General features: G+C 45.5%; 1 protein-coding gene across 1 annotated transcript in view; it reads left to right on the top strand.

The window, feature by feature from the left end:
• LOC138296695 (adhesion G protein-coupled receptor F5-like) overlaps window positions 1-21,559 on the top strand; it is a 578,562-nt gene that overhangs the window by 493,162 nt on the left and 63,841 nt on the right. Inside the window, exons 18-19 of the mRNA XM_069236067.1 lie at window positions 1,155-1,196; window positions 1,286-1,345. Coding sequence (XP_069092168.1) covers window positions 1,155-1,196; window positions 1,286-1,345 — 102 coding nt within the window. The remainder of the gene's footprint in view (window positions 1-1,154; window positions 1,197-1,285; window positions 1,346-21,559) is intronic.

The raw sequence follows: 21,559 nt of genomic DNA on the forward strand, positions 1-21,559 counted from the left end.
CCTCTCTCCTTTCTTATGGATGGGCACTATAATCGCCTCTTTCCATGAGTCAGGATAAATTCTGCTAGTCAAGATGGCATTAGAAAGTCTGTTAATATAATTGAATTACTGAATTACATAAAAAGTAGGCCTCACATAGGGCCAGATTTACGAGCCCTAATGCCACCAGAGTATCTCTTTTTGTGACGCTCCGGTGGCGCTGTGCCATATTTACAAGGTGGCATTAAGCCACTTTTTGTGGCTTAACATCACCTTTTAAATATGGCCCCTTCACACGCAGCACTTTGCATGGAAGGGGATTACAATGGGTGTTGCTGTGGGCGTTCCACCGCAACACCCATTGCATTTTGATGCTATCCCAGATTTACGAGATTTCGTAAAATCTGATGCAGCGCCAAAATTTAACGCCACCCTAGGGGTGGCATTAGAGTGGCGCAATGAGGAGAAATGCTTTAATTTATCTTAATTTTTTAGTTCTTTCTATGTGTGCTGCATTCTGTAGCACACATAGAAAGAGCACATCACCATAAAAGATTGTTTTTGTGCAGGAAGGTGTCTCTTCCTGCACAAATACAATCTCCGCCACAACGCAGCCATCCTTGCACCATGGAGCAAGGCTGGCTACGCTGGTGCTCGGCAGCAACTTTAGTGCCGGCGCAGTGGAAAACAGGTGTGTGCTATATTATTGTAATATGGTGCATCCCTGAGTTTTAGAAGTGACGCAGCGCGGCGCTGCAAATTTTGGTGCAGCAGCCGCACTGTGCCACTTCTTGTAAATCTGCCCCATAGTGTTTATCTGAACTTCCACAGTCAGCTGTTGAAACATATTTTTCAGGTATTCATTTTTTCTTCCCTCTCTAAGGATTGATCCTGAAATACTTATAAAAGGACAGACTAATTTCAATACTTTTTTGTTTTCAGTTAGTTAAAACCACTGCAATATTCTCATCTTCAATACAAAAACATCATTGAAATATTAGTAAATACGATAGCATAAAGATGTGGTTAAATTTTGCTGAGCACTTAAATACCTACGTTGTTACCTAATTTAAAACTGAAGGGACAACGCAGACCGCTCACAGTACTTGTTTATGGATTGAGAATGAAATATCACATGCCATTTTGTAATCTATTTCATTTCTGTGTGTTTGCAGGGTTTATTCATTTTGGTGTTTGCAACTCTTTGGGATTCAAAGGTAAGACTTTTGACGTTTTCTGTCATAGAAATTTCTTACATGGTCACTTTATAATAAGTTTATTTTTCTCGCTTGCTTTTAAAATGCAGGTCAGAGAAGCATTGCTCCATCGATTCTCGCTATCAAGTTGGGCTTCCCAGCAGACGAAGGTATGTCAGTCTGCACTACGTCATTTCTTTTGTCACATTGAGGTTTTCTAAAAAGTTCAGGAAATGAAGCAGGTTGCATGCCACCAATCCAGGATAGCTCTGGGTCATAACTGATGAGCTAATGTATCAATATTTGATGATGGAGCTAAGAGGTATTTTATATCTGCTTTCATGAGTGGGAGTATTTGTAAAAGCAAACTCTTATGCCCACCTAGGACCTGGGTAGCCTATGAGAAGTTATGTGACAAAGGTCTCCTGGGACTCACTTGTATCCTGCTGGCATCATGCAAAATGTTATACTGTTTAGGGTTTCTTATACCTTCGTTAGGAGTGGCCTGAAAAATATGCCAGTATTCTCCTCCCACCCGGAGTGACTGCTACACGTGGTACCTGTTGGGGAAAAGTACTCACAGTACAAGTCGTGTCCTGAGGGTTTGCTACGAAATGAGGAATTACCGAGCAGATCTTTAAATCCTTGTCTTCTTCCACCAGTAATGAAAATGTTTGCCCTGTGCTGTCACACAAGGCAGCTGAAATCTCAGTGCGAAAGGAAAGAGATCTGCAGGGCTCCAGGGCATCTCATAATTCTCATGAGGGCGGACAATGCATTTACCTGACCCATTGACATTAGCAGCCACTCGTAATTTATTTTCTCAGTCAAAGTTATCTTAAAGGCTCCAATTGTTTTCTCAGGCCAATTTGGGTCATACCACTGATATAGATCACCACTGTTCCTGAATAGACTGATATATAGCCAAATCACAAGGAACGCCTACCAGTTTAGGCAGAAATACTGAAATAAACATACAATGAATGGGCTCACATGAATGTGAAATGAATGCATATTTCTTTTAGTTTTTGTAGGTGTTACATGGGGATGTAGACATTTTATCTGGTGCAGCAGTTTTCGATAGAGCCAAAGCACTATATTCATTGCCATGATGGAAATAGGACATTGGGGGGGGGGGGTTAGAAAGGCAACAATGCAGCTTGCATTCTGTAGTGGGTATTGCACACACAAACAATGCACCCATCTCTTCATCCCTGTATACAATCATAGTTATACATTCACAGATCCATATATTCACTGCAGGCATCAGTCTAGCCACATACTTGTTTTCTGGCCATATGTATTTGCAGATAGGTGTATCTCTGTATATGCTGTATATGTGCATACTGGCATTTGGTCTTTGTGCGTGTATTTGTGATATCCTGGCTGTGTATTCATTTCCCTTCATTTGTTGAGCTATGTCATGTAAATGTGCTGTGTACATGAATGTGTAAATTTACTTACAGAGAAGGCTGTTGTTAGAGATAGGGTCTTTGGTTGGCAGTCAAGTTACCCCCTGTCCAAACAAGGATTCTCACTCTAGTCAGGGTAAAGGAGAATCACTCTCAGTTAACCCCCGCTCACCCTCTTGGTAGCTTGGCCCGAGCAGGCAGGCTTAATTTCAGAAGCAATGTGTAAAGTATTTGTACCAACACACACAGTAACCCAGTGAAAACAATACAAAATGCCACAACACAGGTTTACAAACATAGGTCATATTTATCTAAACAGAACAAGACCAAAACGACAAAAATCCAACATATACAAGTCAAGCTGTGAATTTTAAAAAGAATAAGAGTCTTAGGGCCAGATGTAGCAACTGACGAATTTGCGAGTTGCAAAGTGCGAGTCCATGCGACTCGCAATTTGCAACTCGCAAATTCGTATGCAGTACGGTGTCTCAGACACCGACTGCAACTCGCTATGGGGTCGCAATGACCCACCTCATGAATATTCATGAGGTGGGTCGCAAATTGCGGCCCCATAGCGAGTATAGGCACTCGCTAACATGGAGGCCTGCTGACGTCAGCAGACCTCCATGTTCGTGACCTGCTTTTAAATTAAGCAGTTTTTTTTTTTTAAGTGTAGCCCGTTTTCCTTACAGGAAAACGAGCTGCACTTAAAAAAAAAACGAAACCTTTAGTTTCGGTATTTTTTCAGGGCAGGGAGTGGTCCCTTGGACCACTCCCTGCCCTGAAAAAATATTTTTGGGTCCAGTCACAAACTGGAAGGGGTCCCATGGGGACCTCTTCCAATTTGCGAGTGGGTTACCATCCACTTGAAGTGGATGGTAACTGCGATGCCATTTGCGACCGCGTACGCGGTCGCAAATGGTATTGCATCCCACTGCGACTCGCAAATAGGAAGGGAACACCCCTTCCTATTTGCGAGTCGGAAATGCATATTGCGAGTCGGTAACGACTCGCAATATGCATTTCTGCATAGCAAACCCGCGTTTGCGACTCGCAAAGGGAGATTTTCGCCGTTTGCGAGTCGCAAATGGTTTGCTACATCTGGCCCTTAATCCTTAGAAAACAGTGAGAACACTGTTATTGCAAAAAAGTACCTGGGTAGTGTCAATGTAAAGCCGTATGGGGGAGTGTGTGTCGTAAAAGGCCAGCAATGTGTCGATTTCTTACTCACAAGTGAGACCGTGCGTTGTTCCTCCTCCGGTTGGGTTGGCGTGCGTCATTTTTTCTATCCTGCAAGAGAGCGATGCGTTGATTCCAGACGGGCACCTCAGGTCCGGACAGGCTTTGCGTTGATTTTCCACTTCCAGCGATGCTGCATTGAAATCTGGTCACACTGTGAAACCGCGCTATGTGGGGCTTGCGTCGTTAACAGCAGCCTCTGCTGGTGTTGTGCATCATTTCCCCAGCCGCGTTGCATCAATCTCCCAGCCGCCATGTAGGTGGAGCATGGATTTTAGCCGCATAGCCGGCAGCACATCGTTTAGCAGCTGCGAGGTGGGTGGTACGTCAAACGTTTCCCCGCACGGCGGTCTTTGCGTGGGATTTCTGTCCTTTTCTACCAGCTGCACCTTTCAAGGGCCTAGAGACAGGTTAGGGCACCACTTGGCAGGCAGGACACCAGAAAGCCCAAGTGCTGGCAGAGAGAAGTCTTTGTTCCTGAGATTTTAACAACAGAAGGCAAGCTCTGTTCAAGCCCTTGGATATTCTTCACCAGTGGGAAGTCACACAAAAGTCAGTCTTGGCCTCTCTCAGGTAGAAGCAGCTACTGCAGGCCAACCCAGCAAAGCACAGTCACAGGCAAAGGGGCAGTACTCCTCCTCCTTCAGTTTCTCCAGCTCTTCTCCCGGGCAGAGGTTCCTCTTGGTTCCAGGAGTAATCTGATTTTCAGGGGGTTTGGGTGCTCTTCTTATACCCCTTTCTGCCTTTGAAGTAGGCCTACTTCAAAGAGAAGTCTCTGTTGTTGTCAAGATCCTTCCTTGCCCAGGCCAGGCCCCAGACACACACCAAGGGGTTGGAGACTGTGTCCTGTGAGGCCAGCACAGTCCTTTCAGGTATAAGTGACCACTCCTCCCCTCAGCCCTGATGGCCCATCAGGATATGCAGTCTACTCCCCACCTCCCTCTGTGTCTAGAGGAGAGGTGCAAACAGCCCAACTGTAAAACTGACCCAGACAGCAAATCCACAAACAGGCAGAGTCACAGAATGGTTTAAGCAAGAAAAATGTCTACTTTCTAAAAGTGGCATTTTCAAACACACCATCTAAAAATAACCTTTACCAAAAGATGTATTTTTAAATTGTGAGTTCAGAGACCCTGAACTCTAAATTTCTATCTGCTCCCAAAGCGAATCTGCACTTTAATGATATTTAAAGGCAGCCCCCATGTTAACCTATGAGAGAGATAGGCCTTGCAACAGTGAAAAACGAATTTGGCAGTATTTCACTGTTAGGACATGTAAAACACATCAGTACATGTCCCACCTTTAACATACACTGCACCCTGCCCATGTGGCTACCTAGGGCCTACCTTAGCGGTGCCTTACATGTATAAGAAGGGAAGGTTTAGGCTTTGCAAATGGGTACATTTTTAAAGTTTAAAACTGCACACAGAGACACTGCACTGACAGTGCTGAGTCATGTTTACAGTGCTACTAATGTGGGTGGCACAAACAGTGCTGCAGGCTCACTAGCAGCATTTGATATACAGGCCCTGTGCATTTCTAGTGCACTTTACTGGGACTTACTAGTAAATCAAATATGCCAATCATGGATAAGTGTGAGAAAGTAGTCTCTTTCTAGCATGGTTACCCCTATTTTTGGCCTTTTTGTCAGTGTGTTTGATTGTGCCACTGGGATCCTGCTGTCCAGGAGCCCAGTGCTTATGCTCTCTCCCCTTTACGTTTGATTGTTGGATACTGCTATAACAGTATTCCACTCATAATTGGCATACTGGTCACCCCTTATCAGTCCCTAGTATATAGTACCTAGGTACCCAGGGCAGTGGGGCTCCAGGGAATCCCTGTGGGCTGCAGCATTGTTTTTGCCACCCATAGGGAGCCCATGCAAAGGCTTCTACAGGACTGTGTGAAATAGTGCATGCACCCTTTCACTGCCATTTACACTGCACCAGATCACTTATAAGTCACCTATATGGCAGGCCTTCCAACCCTGAAGGTTGGGTTCAAAGTACCTGTGTGTGAGGGCACCCCTGCACTAGCAGATGTGCTCCCATGACATCCAGGACCATTTTGCCGGACTTCGTGAGTGCAGGGAAGCCATTTTACGTGTGCACTGAACATAGGTCAATACCTATGTCCAGCTGCACAATGGTAACTCTGAATATGGCCATGTAAGGTGTCTAACTTCTTGGAATTATATCCCAATACTGATTACAGCATTGGTTGTATAATTCTATGCACTCTAGGGTATCCACAGTGGACCCTCAGTACTGCCATACCAGCCTTCTGAAGTTTTCCAGGTAGCCCCAGCTGCTGCCACCTCACAGACAGGTTTCTGCCCTCCTGTTGCTCAAGCAGCTCGAGCCCAGGAAAGCAGAGCAAAGCATTTTCTTTGGGAGAGGGGTGTTACACCCTTTCCCTTTGGAATTAGGTGTTACAGTTATGGGAGGGATAGCCTCCCAGAGCCTCTGGAAATGCTTCCAGGGCACAGATTGTGGCCTCCTTCCATAATCCAGTCTACACCGGTTCAGGAACCCCCAGTCCCTGCTCTGGTGCAAAACTGGACAAAGGAAAGGGGAGTGACCACTCCCCTGTCCGTCACCACCCTAGGGGTGGATCCCAGAGCTCATCCAGAGTGTCCCTGGGTTTTGCCATCTTGGAGTCCAAGGTGGTGGGGCACTCTGGGAGCATCTCAGTGACCAGTGCCTGCAGGCGATGTCAGAGCCCTCCCCTGATAAGTGCCTACCTGTGTAGATGACCAATCCCCCTTTGAGGGCTATTTAGGGTCTCTCTCTTGGGTGTTTCCTCAAATTCAGATTGCAAGACTCCAGCAGGGATCCTCTGCATCCTTTACCTTCAACCAGCGAAATTGCATCCAGCCCCTCCAGGAAATCTACAAACTGCAACAAAGAAGCAATGATTACTACTGCAACATTGTTTCTTCAGCTCCTGCCAGCAACTACAACCGTTTGCAGGTCATGCATCCTCTGAGGACTGCCTGTCTTCAGCCTGCACCAGAAAAATGAAGGAATCTCCCTTGAAGTGAAGGAGTGACTTCCCTCCTTCAGCAGACAGCCATCTGCAGCAATGACCAGTGGCGTGGGTCCCCTCTCCCAAAGAAGTGCATGGATCCAGCAACACAGGTGGTAGACTGAAGTGTTCCTGATGGTCCTCTCTTCCAGCTCTCCAACTTTGGTGGAAGAAAGAGCTTGCCCCCCCCACGCATGACAGTACCACTGTGCACCCCATTTTTTGCAGTTGCCAAGGCTTGTTGGCATCCTTCCAGGAAGTTCTTCATGCACTGTGCAGCTCACACCCCCAGCAATCTAACCTGCAATGCACAGCTTCCTGAGTGGTTCTCCGGTGGTGTGGGATCCCTCAGTATAGTGCTGCATGGGCCTTCTTTTGCACCTTCTTTGTCCCCATGCTGTGGGACTCCTGTGGGCGCTGCCTGGTCTTCTAAGGGCTCTCTGAGATGCTGAGAGCTCCCTCTGTCTCCCCCTCCTGGATCCCCGGCAGCGCCAATTTCCGCTAACTGTGTGCTTTGCCAGTTCCAAGGCTTGTTGGCGAAATCCAGCGATGCAAACCAGACTGCAATCATCCATCTGGCATGGGACATTAGCTGCACCAACCAGGAACCCGCATCCGTCTTCTTGAGTGTAGTACTGACTGTTCTTCTTCACCGGTGGTTCTTCTTTTGCACCTTTATCCGGGTTAGAAGGGGCTCCTGTTCCCCCTGGACTCTTCAGTGTTTCTTGGACTTGGTCCCCTTCTTCCGCAGTTCCTCAGGTCCAAGTATCCATTGTTGGTGTCTTGCAGTCTCTTCTGGTTCTTGCATAATCTTCTATCATGTGTTCTTGTGTAGTGTAGGAAGCTTAATGTGATTTACTCCTGCTTTCCTGGCCTCTGGGATGGGTTCTATTACTTACCTTTTGTGTTTTCTTACACTCCCAGCGCCCCTCTACACACTACAGTTGCCTAGGTGGGAAACCGACTTTCGCATTCCACTATTTTAGTATATGGTTGGTGTTTCCCCTAGGCCTCTTTTTAACTATTGTAATTTTCACTATTTGCACTGTTTCCTAAATATTTTTACAGCAATTTTGGCATTCTAGTGTATATTCTGTGTTTATTACTTACCTCTTAAGGGAGTATGGACCAGATGTAGCAAAGGGTTTTTTCCATTCTGTGTCAATGGGAAAATGTGTTCATACATATGGCCCTATATTCTCTAAGGTGTTTTTGGCATTTGTGTCACCAAAATAAAGTTCCTTTATTTTTGTAACACTGAGTATTTTCTTTCATGTGTGTAAGTACTGTGTGACTACAGTGGTATTGCATGAGCTTTGTATGACTCCTAGTTAGGCCGTGGCTGCTCACCCACACTATCCCTAGAGAGCCTGGCTTCTAGACACTGACTACATTTCACTAATAAGGGATAACTGGACCTGGTGTAAGGTGTAAGTACCATAGGTACCCACTACAAACCAAGCCAACCTCCTACAATAAGCCTATGGACACATATCATTTATACAGGGAACACTTACACTTTAGCATTGGTCAGTAGTGGTGAAGTGTCCAGAGCAAACAAAACAGCAAAAACAAAGTCTAGTACACAGAAGCAACCTGAGAAGTAGAGGCAAAAGGTTGGGGGAGACCAGGCTAATGATTCCAAGTCTAACACGTGTTCCCCCCAGCTAAAGTGGGGAGCAACTACCCAACCTCATGGGAGTTCTCATCACTAAGGCAGAAGAATCTGGACAGACCGTCAGCATTGGCGTGGTCGGTGCCAGGGTGGTGTTCCACCATAAAGTCCATTCCCTTTTGGGATTCTCACCCCTCATCTGCATTAACCATCTTGAGGGGCCTGTGGTCTGTCTGATCCCGCAAGTGAGTCCCAAATAAGTAGGGTCGCAGCTTCTTCAGTACCCAGACCACAGCAAAAGCTTGACACTCAATTGCACTCCACCTACGTTCCCTAATGAAGGCTACAGGTTGATCTAGGCCCTCGTCATTAAGCCGTGAGAGTACTGCTCTAATACCATGCTCTGAGACATCTGTTTGCACAACAAATTCCTTGGAATAGTCAGGTGCCACTAGCACAGGTGCTGTGCACATGGCAGCCTTCAGGGCATCAAAAGCGTTCTGGCAAGACACTGTCCAGATCGTATTTCTGGGCTGCTTTTTGGAAGTTAACTCAGTCAAGGGAGCAACAATTGTGCCATACCCCTTGACAAACCTCCTATAGTATTTAGTGAGACCTAAGAAGTCTCTCACCTCAGTCTGGGTCTTGGGGGGCTCCCAAGCCAGAATGGTTTCAATTTTTGGCTGTAGGGGTGTCACCTGGCCACTCCCCACCTTGTGTACCAAGTACACCTCAGAAACCTGCCCTATTTGGCACTTGCTTTCCTAAATAGTGAGCCCTGCCTTCTGCAGGGCCTCCAGCACTTTGCAGAGGTGTTGCAAGTGTTCCTCCCATGTGGAACTGAATACAGCAAGGTTGTCCCGGTAGGTGGCACTGAAATCATCCAGTCCAGCCAACTCCTGGTTGACTAACCTCTGAAAGGTGTCAGGGGCATTCTTTATCCCAAAGGGCATCACCCAAAACTGGTAGTGCCCATTTGCAGACCTCTCCTTAGCCCCCTCAGTCAGGACAATCTGCTAATCCCCAGAGGTAAGATCAAATGTTCTTAGGTATTTGGCAGCTCCCAACCGGTCAATGAGCTCATCAGCTCGGGATAGGGGGCGCGTCAGTCTTGGTGACTGCAATGAATCCCTGGTAATCCACAGAGAACCTGAGTTTCTAGAGTGGCACCAGGAGCATCAGCTTTGGGACCACAGGACTGGCCCAAGGGCTGCTAGAGAACTCAATAAACCCGAACGCTACCATTTTAGAAACTTCATCCTTAATGTTAGCCCGAACCCTGTCAGTTATTTTGTAAACTTTATGTTTAACAGGAGGACTGTCCCCCGTGTCCACAATGTGTGTACACAAGTGTGTGACCCTTGGGATCAGGGAGAACAGGGAGGCAAACTGACCCAACACCTGGTGACAGTCCCTCTGCTGCTCTGGGGTCAGGGAGGGAGAGAGGTTCACTCCCCCAACAGACCCAATCTTCTCTCCCGCAGACAGGATGTCAGGAAGAGGCTCACTCTCTTCCTCCACCCCATCATCTGTTGCTAGGAGCATGGACAATTCAGTCTTCTCAAAGTGTGGCTTGGGCTGGTTCACATGCAGGATCCTCAAGGGGTTCCTGGGAGTCCGTAAGTCCACCAGGTAGGTGACTTCACTCTTGCGCTCCACCACCTCAAATGGTCCAGTCGATTTGTCCTGGAGCGCCCTAGGCTTCACTGGTGCCATCACCCACACTTTCTGAGCAGGTTGAAACTCGACCAGAGTGCATTCTGGTCATATGAGCATTCCATGTCGTCCTGGCTTGCTTCCAGGTTCTCTTGTGCTAGACCCCTGAAGCGGGCACTCTGGTTTCTCAGAGCAAGCATGTAACTGAATACATCCTGGGGGGGTTTAGTGGGGCTTTCTCCAAAGCCTCCTTTACCAGACTCAAATGTCCCCTAACAGGGTGGCCATACAGCAGCTCAAAAGGACTAAATCCAAGCCCTTTTTGAGGCACCTCCCTGTAGGCGAACAGAAGGCAAGGCAAGAGGACGTCCCACTTACGCCTCAAGGGCTTTGACAGGCCCTTAATCATCCCCTTCAAGGTGCGGTTGAACCTCTCAAGAAGACCATTGCTTTGGTGGTGGTAAGGAGTGGTGAACTTGTACGTTACCCCACACTCCCTCCACAGAGATTTCATATAAGTTGATATGAAGTTGGTATCCCTATCGGACACCACTTCCTTCGGGAGCCCCATGCGGGTAAATACCCCCATCAATGCACGGCCCAGCACAGGGGCGGTAATCGATCTCAAAGGAATGACTTCTGGGTACTGGGTGCATTGGTCCATCACGACCAGGATAAAGCTGTTGCCCATGGCTGTCTTGGGATCCAGAGGCTCCACAATGTCAATACCAACCCTTTCAAAGTGAGTACTAACCAAAGGGAAAGGTTGGAGGGGAGCATTGTATTTCCTCCCACTCTTGTCACTTGCCTGACAAGTTGGGCAAGACTTACAATGAGCATACGAGTGCATGAGCATTAGGGGCCAGTTAACGTGGATGACAAGTCGTTCAAAGGTCTTGTCCTGCTCCAAATGACCAGCTAAAGACACATCATGAGCCAGACCCAGTAGGAAGGCTCTGAAGCGCTGGTGTACCACCAGCACACGGGATGACCCAGGCTCAGGACCTTGCTATATAGGAGGCCACACTCCCAGTAAACCAAATGTGATCCATGCTCCTTTCCAGATGCCTGGTCTGCAGACTGTCACCACAAACCCTCCAGAGTAGGGCATACTTTCAGTTCCTCACAGAATGCTTCCTTGGTGGGCCCCCCTTCCTGCTGCTACTGTAACAGCTCAGGGACCTCGCCCAGTTCAGCCACCTGTTCTTGTAGGGTCCAGGGCCTCCTGCTCAGGTTCAGCCTCCTCCTGGACCGTGGGAACTTCTGGGACCAGTTTCCCACGCCCCTTGCCCTTTCTCCTTCTGGCACACACCTGGGCCACTCTTTCAGGCTCTAGGGTCTCCTGATCACCGTGACAGGCTGCCCTAGACTGGGTAGAAACACACAGCCACCAAAGCAGACCCAACATTTTCAAGTGTGACCTGCGTTCCACCTTCTGCCAAGGGGAATCCTCCACATCATTGGCAAGCAAGCAATCTACGGGCATGGTGTGACTCACAGATACCTTCAAGGAACCTGAGACCCCCTTCCCATTCAAAGGGAGCCTGCGTCACTCTGCACAGGCGCTCTGAGTTGTCCACTGCAACTATTTGTTGAAGTATGCGGGATCTATCTGCTCTTCAGACACCAGGTGACTCCTCACTGTAGTCATACTGGCTCCTGTGTCTCTCAGAGGCTCCACCCTCTGTCCATTGATGGTCACCCACCGCCAGTACTACTTAGGATTTATTATCAGGCACAAGGGTCCTCTGGACCATCTCACTGTTCCCAAGTGGGAGAAGGGTCAGCTCAGCTGGCTTCCACCCACCCTGAACCAACTCCTCCCCAAGAGCTTCACTGGCTAAATGCTGTGACTGAGCACCAATGGGTGTCAGTGTCCACTTGGGACATTTAGGGTTCCCCCCTCATGTGACCCTCCTGATCACATGCAAAGCACTTGCAGGAACCCTCCACTGCAGGTTTCTCTGTAGAGACCCATGGTTTCTTTTCTACTGGAGGATGGGATTCTTTACCCTGGGAACTACGTTGGGGCCCTTTAGAGAACTCTCCCTGTTTACCCTTACCCCCCCACTTCTTCTGAAGGGGACCCTGCCCACCCTTGGCACGGTCTCCCCCATACCTCTTTTAGACCCTGGTGCTCTCCCAACGGTCCGCTTTCTGCGCAAGCTTCATAGGATCAGTCAGCTTGCTGTCAATTAGGTTCTGGCGCAGCTCTGGAAAACATAAACTGTCCAAGTGCTCCCAAGCAATTAAATTGGAAAGTCCCTCATACGTTGTTACCTTACTGCCCTTCACCCAACCATCCAGTGGCCTGCACAAAGAATCAACACACTAACCATGTTTGAGATTCCTTCTTCTTTTAGGACCTAATCTTGTCCTAATACTGATCGGGGTGATACCATTCCTTGTGAGTAGGGCGTCCTTTATGATAGAGTAAGTGAGCCCCTGAGGATCCCCTAAGGATGTCAGTGTATCCCTCCCCTCTACCTCAAAGTGCTTCCACAGACTTGCCCCCAATGAGCTTCAGGGACCAGATTCATATGGAGAGCAGACTCATACCCCTTGAAGCACAAGAATATGTTGTCCTCCCTTTTGTAATCCTTCACAAGGTATTTAGGAATGAGTACCCTCCTCTCAGGCTCCTCTTAGCCATCTTTGGACAGTAACGTATGTGGGCTGGGTGAGATCCAGGCCCTTCTAAATGAACTGTATCTATTAGAACATAATTTGCTTTATTATGTGCATAACTATAATTTACATAAATTATATGCCAAGGGTCAGCAATAGCTGCTGAAGAATCTAACCCATTGCTTAATTTGAGCTGGTGGTTGCCAACACTCATTTTAGGTACTGGTAGTAATTTTTCCTCATTGGCCGTTTCCAGAGAGTAAAAGAGGGAAAAGACACAAAGTAAAGAGGAGACAGAGAAAGACAGAAAACCCATCACCAAGGAAGAGAGTAGAAACCTCCAGGAGTGAGATAAAGGGGTTATGCAGTCATCATCATCGTCATCATAAATACATTATTCACTATACTAGAAGCTTAAAAGGTGGCATCATTCATAAACATCATAGCATACAATCAATCATAAAAACATTAAAATATTCTAAAATGGCAACTGTACATACATAAAAATAAGATAACATCATTGTTCATGGTTGTTTTGAATTTGGAGGGTGCTCAAGATAAAATTTAAGACAGCATGAATAATGGCTATGGCTCCCAGTTTTCTGTCTTTACTGATCATTACAGATAAATACAGAGAGAAAACAATGTGTTTCCTGTCTGTATTTATTTTTAAAAATGGAAAAATACTGAAAATTGTGATTCTTTTGAGTGACTCTCAATGCTGTCTTTCATGAATTCTAGGCCAATAGTAGATACGCATCAGGCACAGTTTTAAAAAACAGCATCAAATTTCGTTAAATGAAGGCATACGTTAACAAATATTTGTATTTAATGTTCATGCTTACCTGTGGTGGGTAGTATTTTGTTATATTTGGCTGCTTAATTTGCTAAAACCTGGCAGCTAAGAAAGTTAGTGTGCATGTTTAGCACTTGAATAAATGTAGAAAAATAAACATTTTTAGTCTCGATTTACTCTCAAAGCACAAAATAAAATATGGAAAAATACCAGTAAGATAGCTAAAAAACAAATATGGATAAATATATACGGAAATGTTAAAAACATAAGGGGCAGATATATGAAAAGTGGTGCTGCACCTTGCACACCTTAGCAATATAAAATACAGCACACCATGGCGGTAGTCAGGGGTTCTAGTGTCATAATTGTTGACGCTCATCCTGCAAAGCACCCAGAGGCACATTGAAAACAATGGGAGCCTCCCTTTAACATTGACATTTTTCATTGCCATTAGCTTGCCATTTTTTCAACCCCCCCTATTGCCAGAACATCCCCCATGCATACATTATGCCTGGTGCAGGCATAATGTGGTGCAAGGGGTTACAAAGTGGTGCAATGCAAGCATTGCACCACTTTGTAAATATGGTGCAGCATTTTTGACCTTTCAATGCCACATTAGCATTAAAAAATGACGCTAATGTGGCGTTTAAATGGCACCAGGCCCTCTTAAATCTGGATCTAAATACCATAAAACCAGAAGCCCTAATAATGACTTCACTGCCCAGATCATGCAGATAAGTGAGGGCCAAAGAACTAGATCTAAAACCTGAAACTAGGGAAACTGGGCATAGGAACTGCCTCCTCGGCACAACATACAAACTACAGAATAAAAAAAGGTGCATTACTCCATCACAAGGGCAAGGGGGGAGCGTTCAAACCCATGTAACCTGAACAGGAAATGCTACCAAACAATGTACAGTTTCCAAACAGACACTGGTCAATAAAAACGTATGCCTCTCACCTGAAATGATTTGCAGATACACAGCAGGATGTAGAAAAAGCTTCTGTAAATTTGTAGCCACCCGTAAGTCTCCACACTTAATACACACATCCTGGACATATTGAAAAAATAACTCCTTTATTTTTACTACAGCTGAAGCAGGTACGGAATCAGAGACAAGGAAGCACTTCTCAACACCCAGGCTGACAAAAATGTTTCTAACATAATTTAGCCAAGGTATGTCCAGATCTTGATCCAATGCCAGACAGTCTGTAAGCACTGCTCTACAGAAGTGGGCTTTGGGATTCCCCCAAATTTTAAGCCATAGAGGCAGGAGCTGCAATCTAATGTAGTCATCAATGGGCCTCAAACAACTTCTGTGTGTCAAACAGATGATGGAGTTTAGAGCGAGACAGCAAGCAGTCTTTTAAAAAAAATGTTTTCCACTATCTGAAGGCTTTTATTATTTGTGTACCCTCACACACCTGCCCCAAACGAAGCAATAGATAAACATTTACTTTTAAAAACACTAAGCAGTTCTTTCACCGGCTTATGGCCCAATCTTTTTGAAAACCTAAGGACAGCATATATGGATCTTTGAAATCGTAAAGTGCAGATGCTCATTAGAATCTTCCAATTAAGTTCCACACCTAAAGGCACACCCAGATATGTGAAATGGGGGACTTTTAAAATCTCCCGACCATGAAGCACAATTGTTTTTGTTTTGGTTTCCTTTGGGCCACATTTCATAATGAAACACTGAGACCTACCTGTCCTAAGGCCTAAATTCTCCATAAAATATGTTGAAGGCGTCCAGTAAAGATTAAAAGCCATTAGCTTTTCTTGTTATGGGGTTGGCATCATCTGCATAAAGTAACACTTGGATTTGGCCGTAAATTAATAATTGGTAGATGTTAGAAATGGGGTCTCTAGTTGGCAGAGGTAGACACCCTTGTTCAAATAGGGATGACAATCTGAGTCAGGGTAAGTCAAAACACGATCTTAATTATCTTGTGCCCACCCTTTGGTAGCTTGGTACTGAGCCATCAGGCTTAACTTAGAAGGCAATGTGTAAAGTATTTGTGCAATAAACCATACAGTAACACAGTGAAAACACCTCAAAAAACCAACACACAGGTTTAGAAAAATAGATGATATTTATCTGAATAAAATTGGATCAAAATGACAAAGATCCAAATAGCACAAGATGAAATATCACTTTTCAAAGGTTTAAAGAGTGTCAATCCTTAGAAATTAACAAGTGTTTCTTTGTTACACACAGTACCTGGGATGAGTCAAAAATGATGCATGGAAACCGCATAGGAGGACATGTGTGAAAAGCCTAAGGTGTTGCGTTAGGTTTTCCGGCGTGACACAGATGATGCATAGTAGTTTGAGTAGTTTTTTGCTTCATAGTCTTGGTTTTTCACTGCGATGTGGGTATATTTTGATGGACAGGCACGATGCGTTGAAAATCCTTGATGCGTTGGAAGAAGGAGCAGGCGCTGCATCAACTCGGTAGGCAATGCTTCGAATTTTCCGTCACAAGGCAGGTGCTGCATTGAATTTCCAGTCGCGAATCTGGTGCTGCATCGTTCCGGTCGCCTGTGCAGCGATTTCTCAGTCGTGATGCAGGCTTTGCATCGATTTCTGTAGATGCTGCGTTGATTTTCGACGCGCAAGAAGTTTTTTGAAGAGTTTAAGTCTTTGTTGGCCCTGATACTTCAGAAACAGCAGGCATGCTCAAACCAAGCCCTTGGAGAGCACTTTTGGGGAAGACAGAGTCCTTCCAGCAAAGTCAGAGCCCAGCAGGGCAGCAGCACAGCGATCCTTCTCAGCAAAGCAGACCAGATGAGTCCTTTTGGCAGCCAGGCAGCTCATCTAACAAAGTTCAGGTGTAAATGCAGAAGTCTCTGAGTTGCTGGGTTCAGATACCCAGTTTATATACCCAAAATGCCTTTGAAGTGGGGGAGACTTCAAAGAGTAGCTTTGAAGTGCAGAAGATCCCCTTTCAGCCCAGTCCTGTCTGCCAGGGTCTTTGTATTGGGTTATCAGTCCTTTGTGTGAGAGCAGACCACTGGCCTATGAAATTTAAGTGTCCCACCCTTCCAGCCCAGGGAGAACCATTCAGTATGCAGATGGATGCAGATGTGACTGAATGTTCTGTGTTTGTGGTTGTCTGGGTGAAATGCACAATGAAGCTCCCAACCAGCACAGACCAGATGTTGATTGGAGACAGGCTGTAAGGCACAGATGGTTTTAAGTGCAGAGAAATACTCACTTTCTAAAAGTTGCATTTCTAAAATAGTAATATAAAATCCAACCTCCTATTAAGCAGGATTTTCTATTACCATTCTGATTGTACTAAATATGACCTGGCTACCCTTTCAGCTCAGAATCTACAACTCAAAAAGTATATGAGGACAGTTGTAATGCTAGTCTATGAAAGGAGCAGGCCTCACGGTAATGGAAAAACAAATTTAGGAGTTTTTCACTACTAGGACATATAAAACACATGTGTACATGTCCTGCCTTTTACCTACATAGCACCCTGCCCTATGGGTTACTTAGGGTATTCATTAGGGGTGACTTATATGTAGAAAAGGGGAGTTAAAGCCTAGGCAAGTATTTTTAAATGCCAAGTCGAAGTGGCAGTGAAACTGCACACACAGGCCTTACAATGGCAAGCCTTAGACATGGTTAAGGGGCTTCTTATGTGGGTGGCACAATCAGGGCTGCAGGCCCACTAGTAGCATTTAATTTACAGGCCCGGGGCACATGTAGTGCACTTTACTAAGGACTTATAAGTAAACCTAATTGGCCAATTTGGGGTAAACCGATGTTGCCATGTTTAAGTGAGAGAGCATATGCACTTTAGCACTAGTTAGCAGTGGTAAAGTGCACAGAGTCCTAAAACCAGCAAAACAGTGTCAGAAAAGTGGACGGAGACAGGCACCATTTTGGAGGATGACCACCCAAAGGCTGTCAGGTTTAACAGTAGATCATTCCCTGGGCTACGCAGATGAACCTCCAGGCCTATTAGTATAAAAGGGAAACAGGAAGGGGGCTAGCACCCACCCTTGCCGCTCCCCCTTAACAGATGAAAACTCCTCCGTCAAGTCTCCCTCTTGACTAAGTCTGACTTTAGCAGAGGTGTGTGCATGGAGTCTGCTAGGAAGAGTTATAATACCACTGTCAACCCCCAGTTTATCCATAATGGCCCACAGCTTTGATCTATTCACTGTATCAAAGGTACATATTAAGAGGGCTATTAATTAAATGTTCCACTCATATATCAGCATTAGTTATGCTCAACCCATCATGATATGTACATGTTATATTGAGGATTACCTGTCTAGGGTGTCTCTCCCTACTCTTTCCCTAGAAGCCAGAAAGGGTATGGATCAGCCTATCTCCCGCAAAAAGATTTTCACAGCAGTCCTCACTTTAAAAACGTACAGGAACTACATGAGTATGTTTGTGGACAAATTGCTAGAGGTGTACAGCGAGTCCCTACAAAAAGGGGGTTTACCACCCATATGCAGGAAGCAATTATTATAATGGTTCCCAAACCAGGTCGTGACTCCACAGTACCCTCGCCGTATAGGCCCATCTCTCTTTTAAATATTGATGTTAAGATATTGAGCAGTATACTGGCTTCTCGCCTGTTTCCCTACCTTCCCTCTCTAGTGCATCCGGATCAGTCCGGGTATGTTCTTAAATGTAGTACCCTAAACAATCTAAGACAGCTCGCTCATGTCTATCACTCCTCACAACACCTTAATGATAACTTGGCTCTGGCATTTTTGGATATCAAACAGGCTTTTGATTCCTTAAAATGGTCTTAACTCTGGCAAGTTCTAGGGAGGTTTGGTATCGGACCCAAGTTTATTCAGTGGGTTCAGCCATTATACACAGCACCGTGTGCCCGAGTGAGAACTGGCAGGGAGATTTGTTCACCCTCAGTAGAGGCACACCTTCGGGGATGCCCCCTTTCCCCAGTCTTATTTGCATTGGTGATGGAACCTGTGGGAGCAAGACTTAATCGGACGCTGAACCCTTGGGGAATCACTATTGGAGAGACCACTCATGTGGTATCCCTATACGCGGATGATGCGTTATCTTACCTGAGCCAGTTACGTTATGTAGTACTTTTCCTCATGAATGTAATGTTGGAATTCAAAGAGGTGTCCGGTTGGAAGATGAATCCTGCTAAATCCAAACTATACCCTTTAGGGTCTCTGAGTGGACTACCGTGGGAGGCTCTCCCACCACTGGAAATCCCTTAGGTGATGAGAGATGTGTGATACCTAGGGATTCACTTAGCATCCATGGAAAAAAAAATTTGGGACCTTAATATTGGCAGGGTGGTACAGGGGCTTCAAACCTCTGTGAAGTTCTGGAGGGACTTACCCTTCCCTTTTATAAGGAGGGGTGCAGTTGTGAAGATGATATTGCTCTCACACTGCCTGTATGTACTCCAAGGATTGTTTTATAGCATACCCAGAGCATATTTCAAAATGATTGATAGTATCTTTATTGATCTACTATGGGTGGATGAACATAGATGGGTTGGTAGGTCTATGTTGAAGCGGACGTGGGAGAGGGATGGCATGGAAATACCAGCATAGAATTATAGTATATGGCAGCTCACATGTAGCCTGCCATGCACTGGCTGGACCCAGGAGATTCCTGGAAAAAAAAACATTGAACTGGTCTCATGGGGAGGGAGTGCTTCCGGTATTTTCAATGTGGGGCTCGGGATTTGCCAACAATACTCTTTACTTGATACAGGAGGTGGCAGAGGTCTAGGACGGGAGGTTAAGAAAGTGATACTCCAAGCACCATTCGTCCTGAACCTATCCCTATGAATCTTGCCACCATTTCATAAAATAGCGAAATCCATGGCGATTTGAAGGTGAAAAGACAGAGGATGCACCACTCTAGGGGACTTATACCCAGTGGGGTGCTTTATAACATTAGCTGCTGAAAATTACACATTCCAGCTTGGGTCTGGCTAATTCTTGCAATATAACAAAATCTCTGCAACAGCACAGGAGTTGTTAGAAATGGGGTCTCTAGTTGGCAGAGGTAGACACTTTTGTCCAAGTAGGGACCACAATCCTAGGCAGGGTAAGTCACAATACAATGTTAATTATCCTGTGCCCACCCTCTGGTGGCTTGATACTAAGCCATCAGGCTTAACTTAGAAGGCAATGTGTAAAGTATTTGTGCAATAAATCATACAGTAACAGAATGAAAACATCTCAAAAAGCACTACACAGGTTTAGAAAAATAGATTATATTTATCTGAATAAAATAAGACCAAAATGACAAATATCCAATAAGCACAAGTTGAAGTATCACTCTTAAAATATTTTAAGAGTCTTAATCCTTAGAAATTAACAGTTGTTTCTTGTTTCACACAGTACCTGGGATGCGTTAAAAATAAATAGGCATGGAGACCACAGAGGGGGAGTTTGTGAAAAAACAAGGTGTTGCGTCGGATTTTCCACTGTGACACAGATGATGCATCATTTCTTTCCATGCTGCAAGGGTTTGTGTAGTTTTTCGGTGCATAGTCTTGGTTTCTCACTGCGATGCAGGTATATTTTGATGCCCAGAGGGACAATGCGTTGAAAATCCTTGACACGCTGGAAGAACGAGCATGTGCTGGGTCAATCCAGTAGGTGATGTGTCAAATTTTCCATTGCAAGGCAGACGCTGCGTTAAATTTCCAGTTGACAAGCCGGTGCTGCATCATTCCGGTCGGCTGTGCGGTGATTTCTCAGCTGCAATGTAGGCTTTGCGTAAATTTCTGTAGACGTTGCATCGATTTTCGACGCGCAAGAAGTTTTTTGAAGAGGTGAAGTCCTTGTTGGCCCTGAGACTTCAGAAACAGGAGGCATGCTCAATCCAAGCCCTTAGAGAGCACTTTTGGGGGAAGGCAGAGTCGTTCCAGCAAAGGCAAAGGCCATCAGGGCAGTGATCCTTCTCAGAAAAGCAGACCAAATGAGTCTTTTCGGGCAGCCAGGCAGCTCCTCTGACAAAGTTCAGGTGTAAATCCAGAAGTCTATGAGTTGGTGGGGTCAGAGACCCAGTTTATATACCGAAAAATGCCTTTGAAGTGGGGGAGACTTCAAAGAGTGGCTTTGAAGTGCTGTAAGGGGTTATCAGTCATTTGTCTGCGGGCAGACCACTGACTTACGAAATGTAAGTGTCCGGCCCTCCACCCTTCCAGACCAAGAAGACTCATTAAATATGCAGATAAATGCAGATGTGACTGAATGTCCTGTGTTTGTGGTTGTTTGGGTGAAATGCACAAAGAAGCTAACAACCAGCACAGACCAGATGTTGATTGGAGACAGGCTGTAACGCACAGATGGTTTTAAGTGCAGAGAAATGCTCACTTTCTAAAAGTGGCATTTCTAAAATATTAATATAAAATCCTACCTCACCAATAAGCAGGGTTTTCTATTACCATTCTGTTCATACTAAATATGACCTGGTTACCCCTTTCAGATCAGAATCTACCACTCAGAAAGTATATGAGGGCAGTCCTAATGCTAGTCTATGAAAGGAGCAGGCCTCACAGTAGTGGAAAAATGAATTTAGAAGTTTTTCACTACCAGGACATATAAAACACATATGTACATGTCCTGCTTTTTACCAACATAGCACCCTGCCCTATACGGTACCTAGGGACTTCCTTAGGGGTGATTTATATGTAGAAAAGGGGGGTTTAAGGCTAGGCAAGTACTTTTAAATGCCAAGTCGAAGTGGCAGTGAAAGTGCACACACAGGCCTTGCACTGGCTGGAGGGAGACATGGTTAAGGGGCTTTTATGTGGGTGGCACAATCAGTGTTGCAGGCCCTCTATTAGCATTTAATTTCCAGGGGCACATGTAGTATACCTAAGTACGGACTTATAAGTAAATCAAATAGGACAACTTGGTATGAAACAATGTTACCATGTTTAAAGGGAGAGAGCATATGCACTTTAGCACTGGTTAGCAGTGGTAAAGTGTACAGAGTCCTAAAACAAGCAGAAACTGTGTCAAAAAGTGGAGG

Source organism: Pleurodeles waltl, chromosome 5, assembly GCF_031143425.1.
Source record: "Pleurodeles waltl isolate 20211129_DDA chromosome 5, aPleWal1.hap1.20221129, whole genome shotgun sequence".
Taxonomy (NCBI): domain Eukaryota; kingdom Metazoa; phylum Chordata; class Amphibia; order Caudata; family Salamandridae; genus Pleurodeles; species Pleurodeles waltl.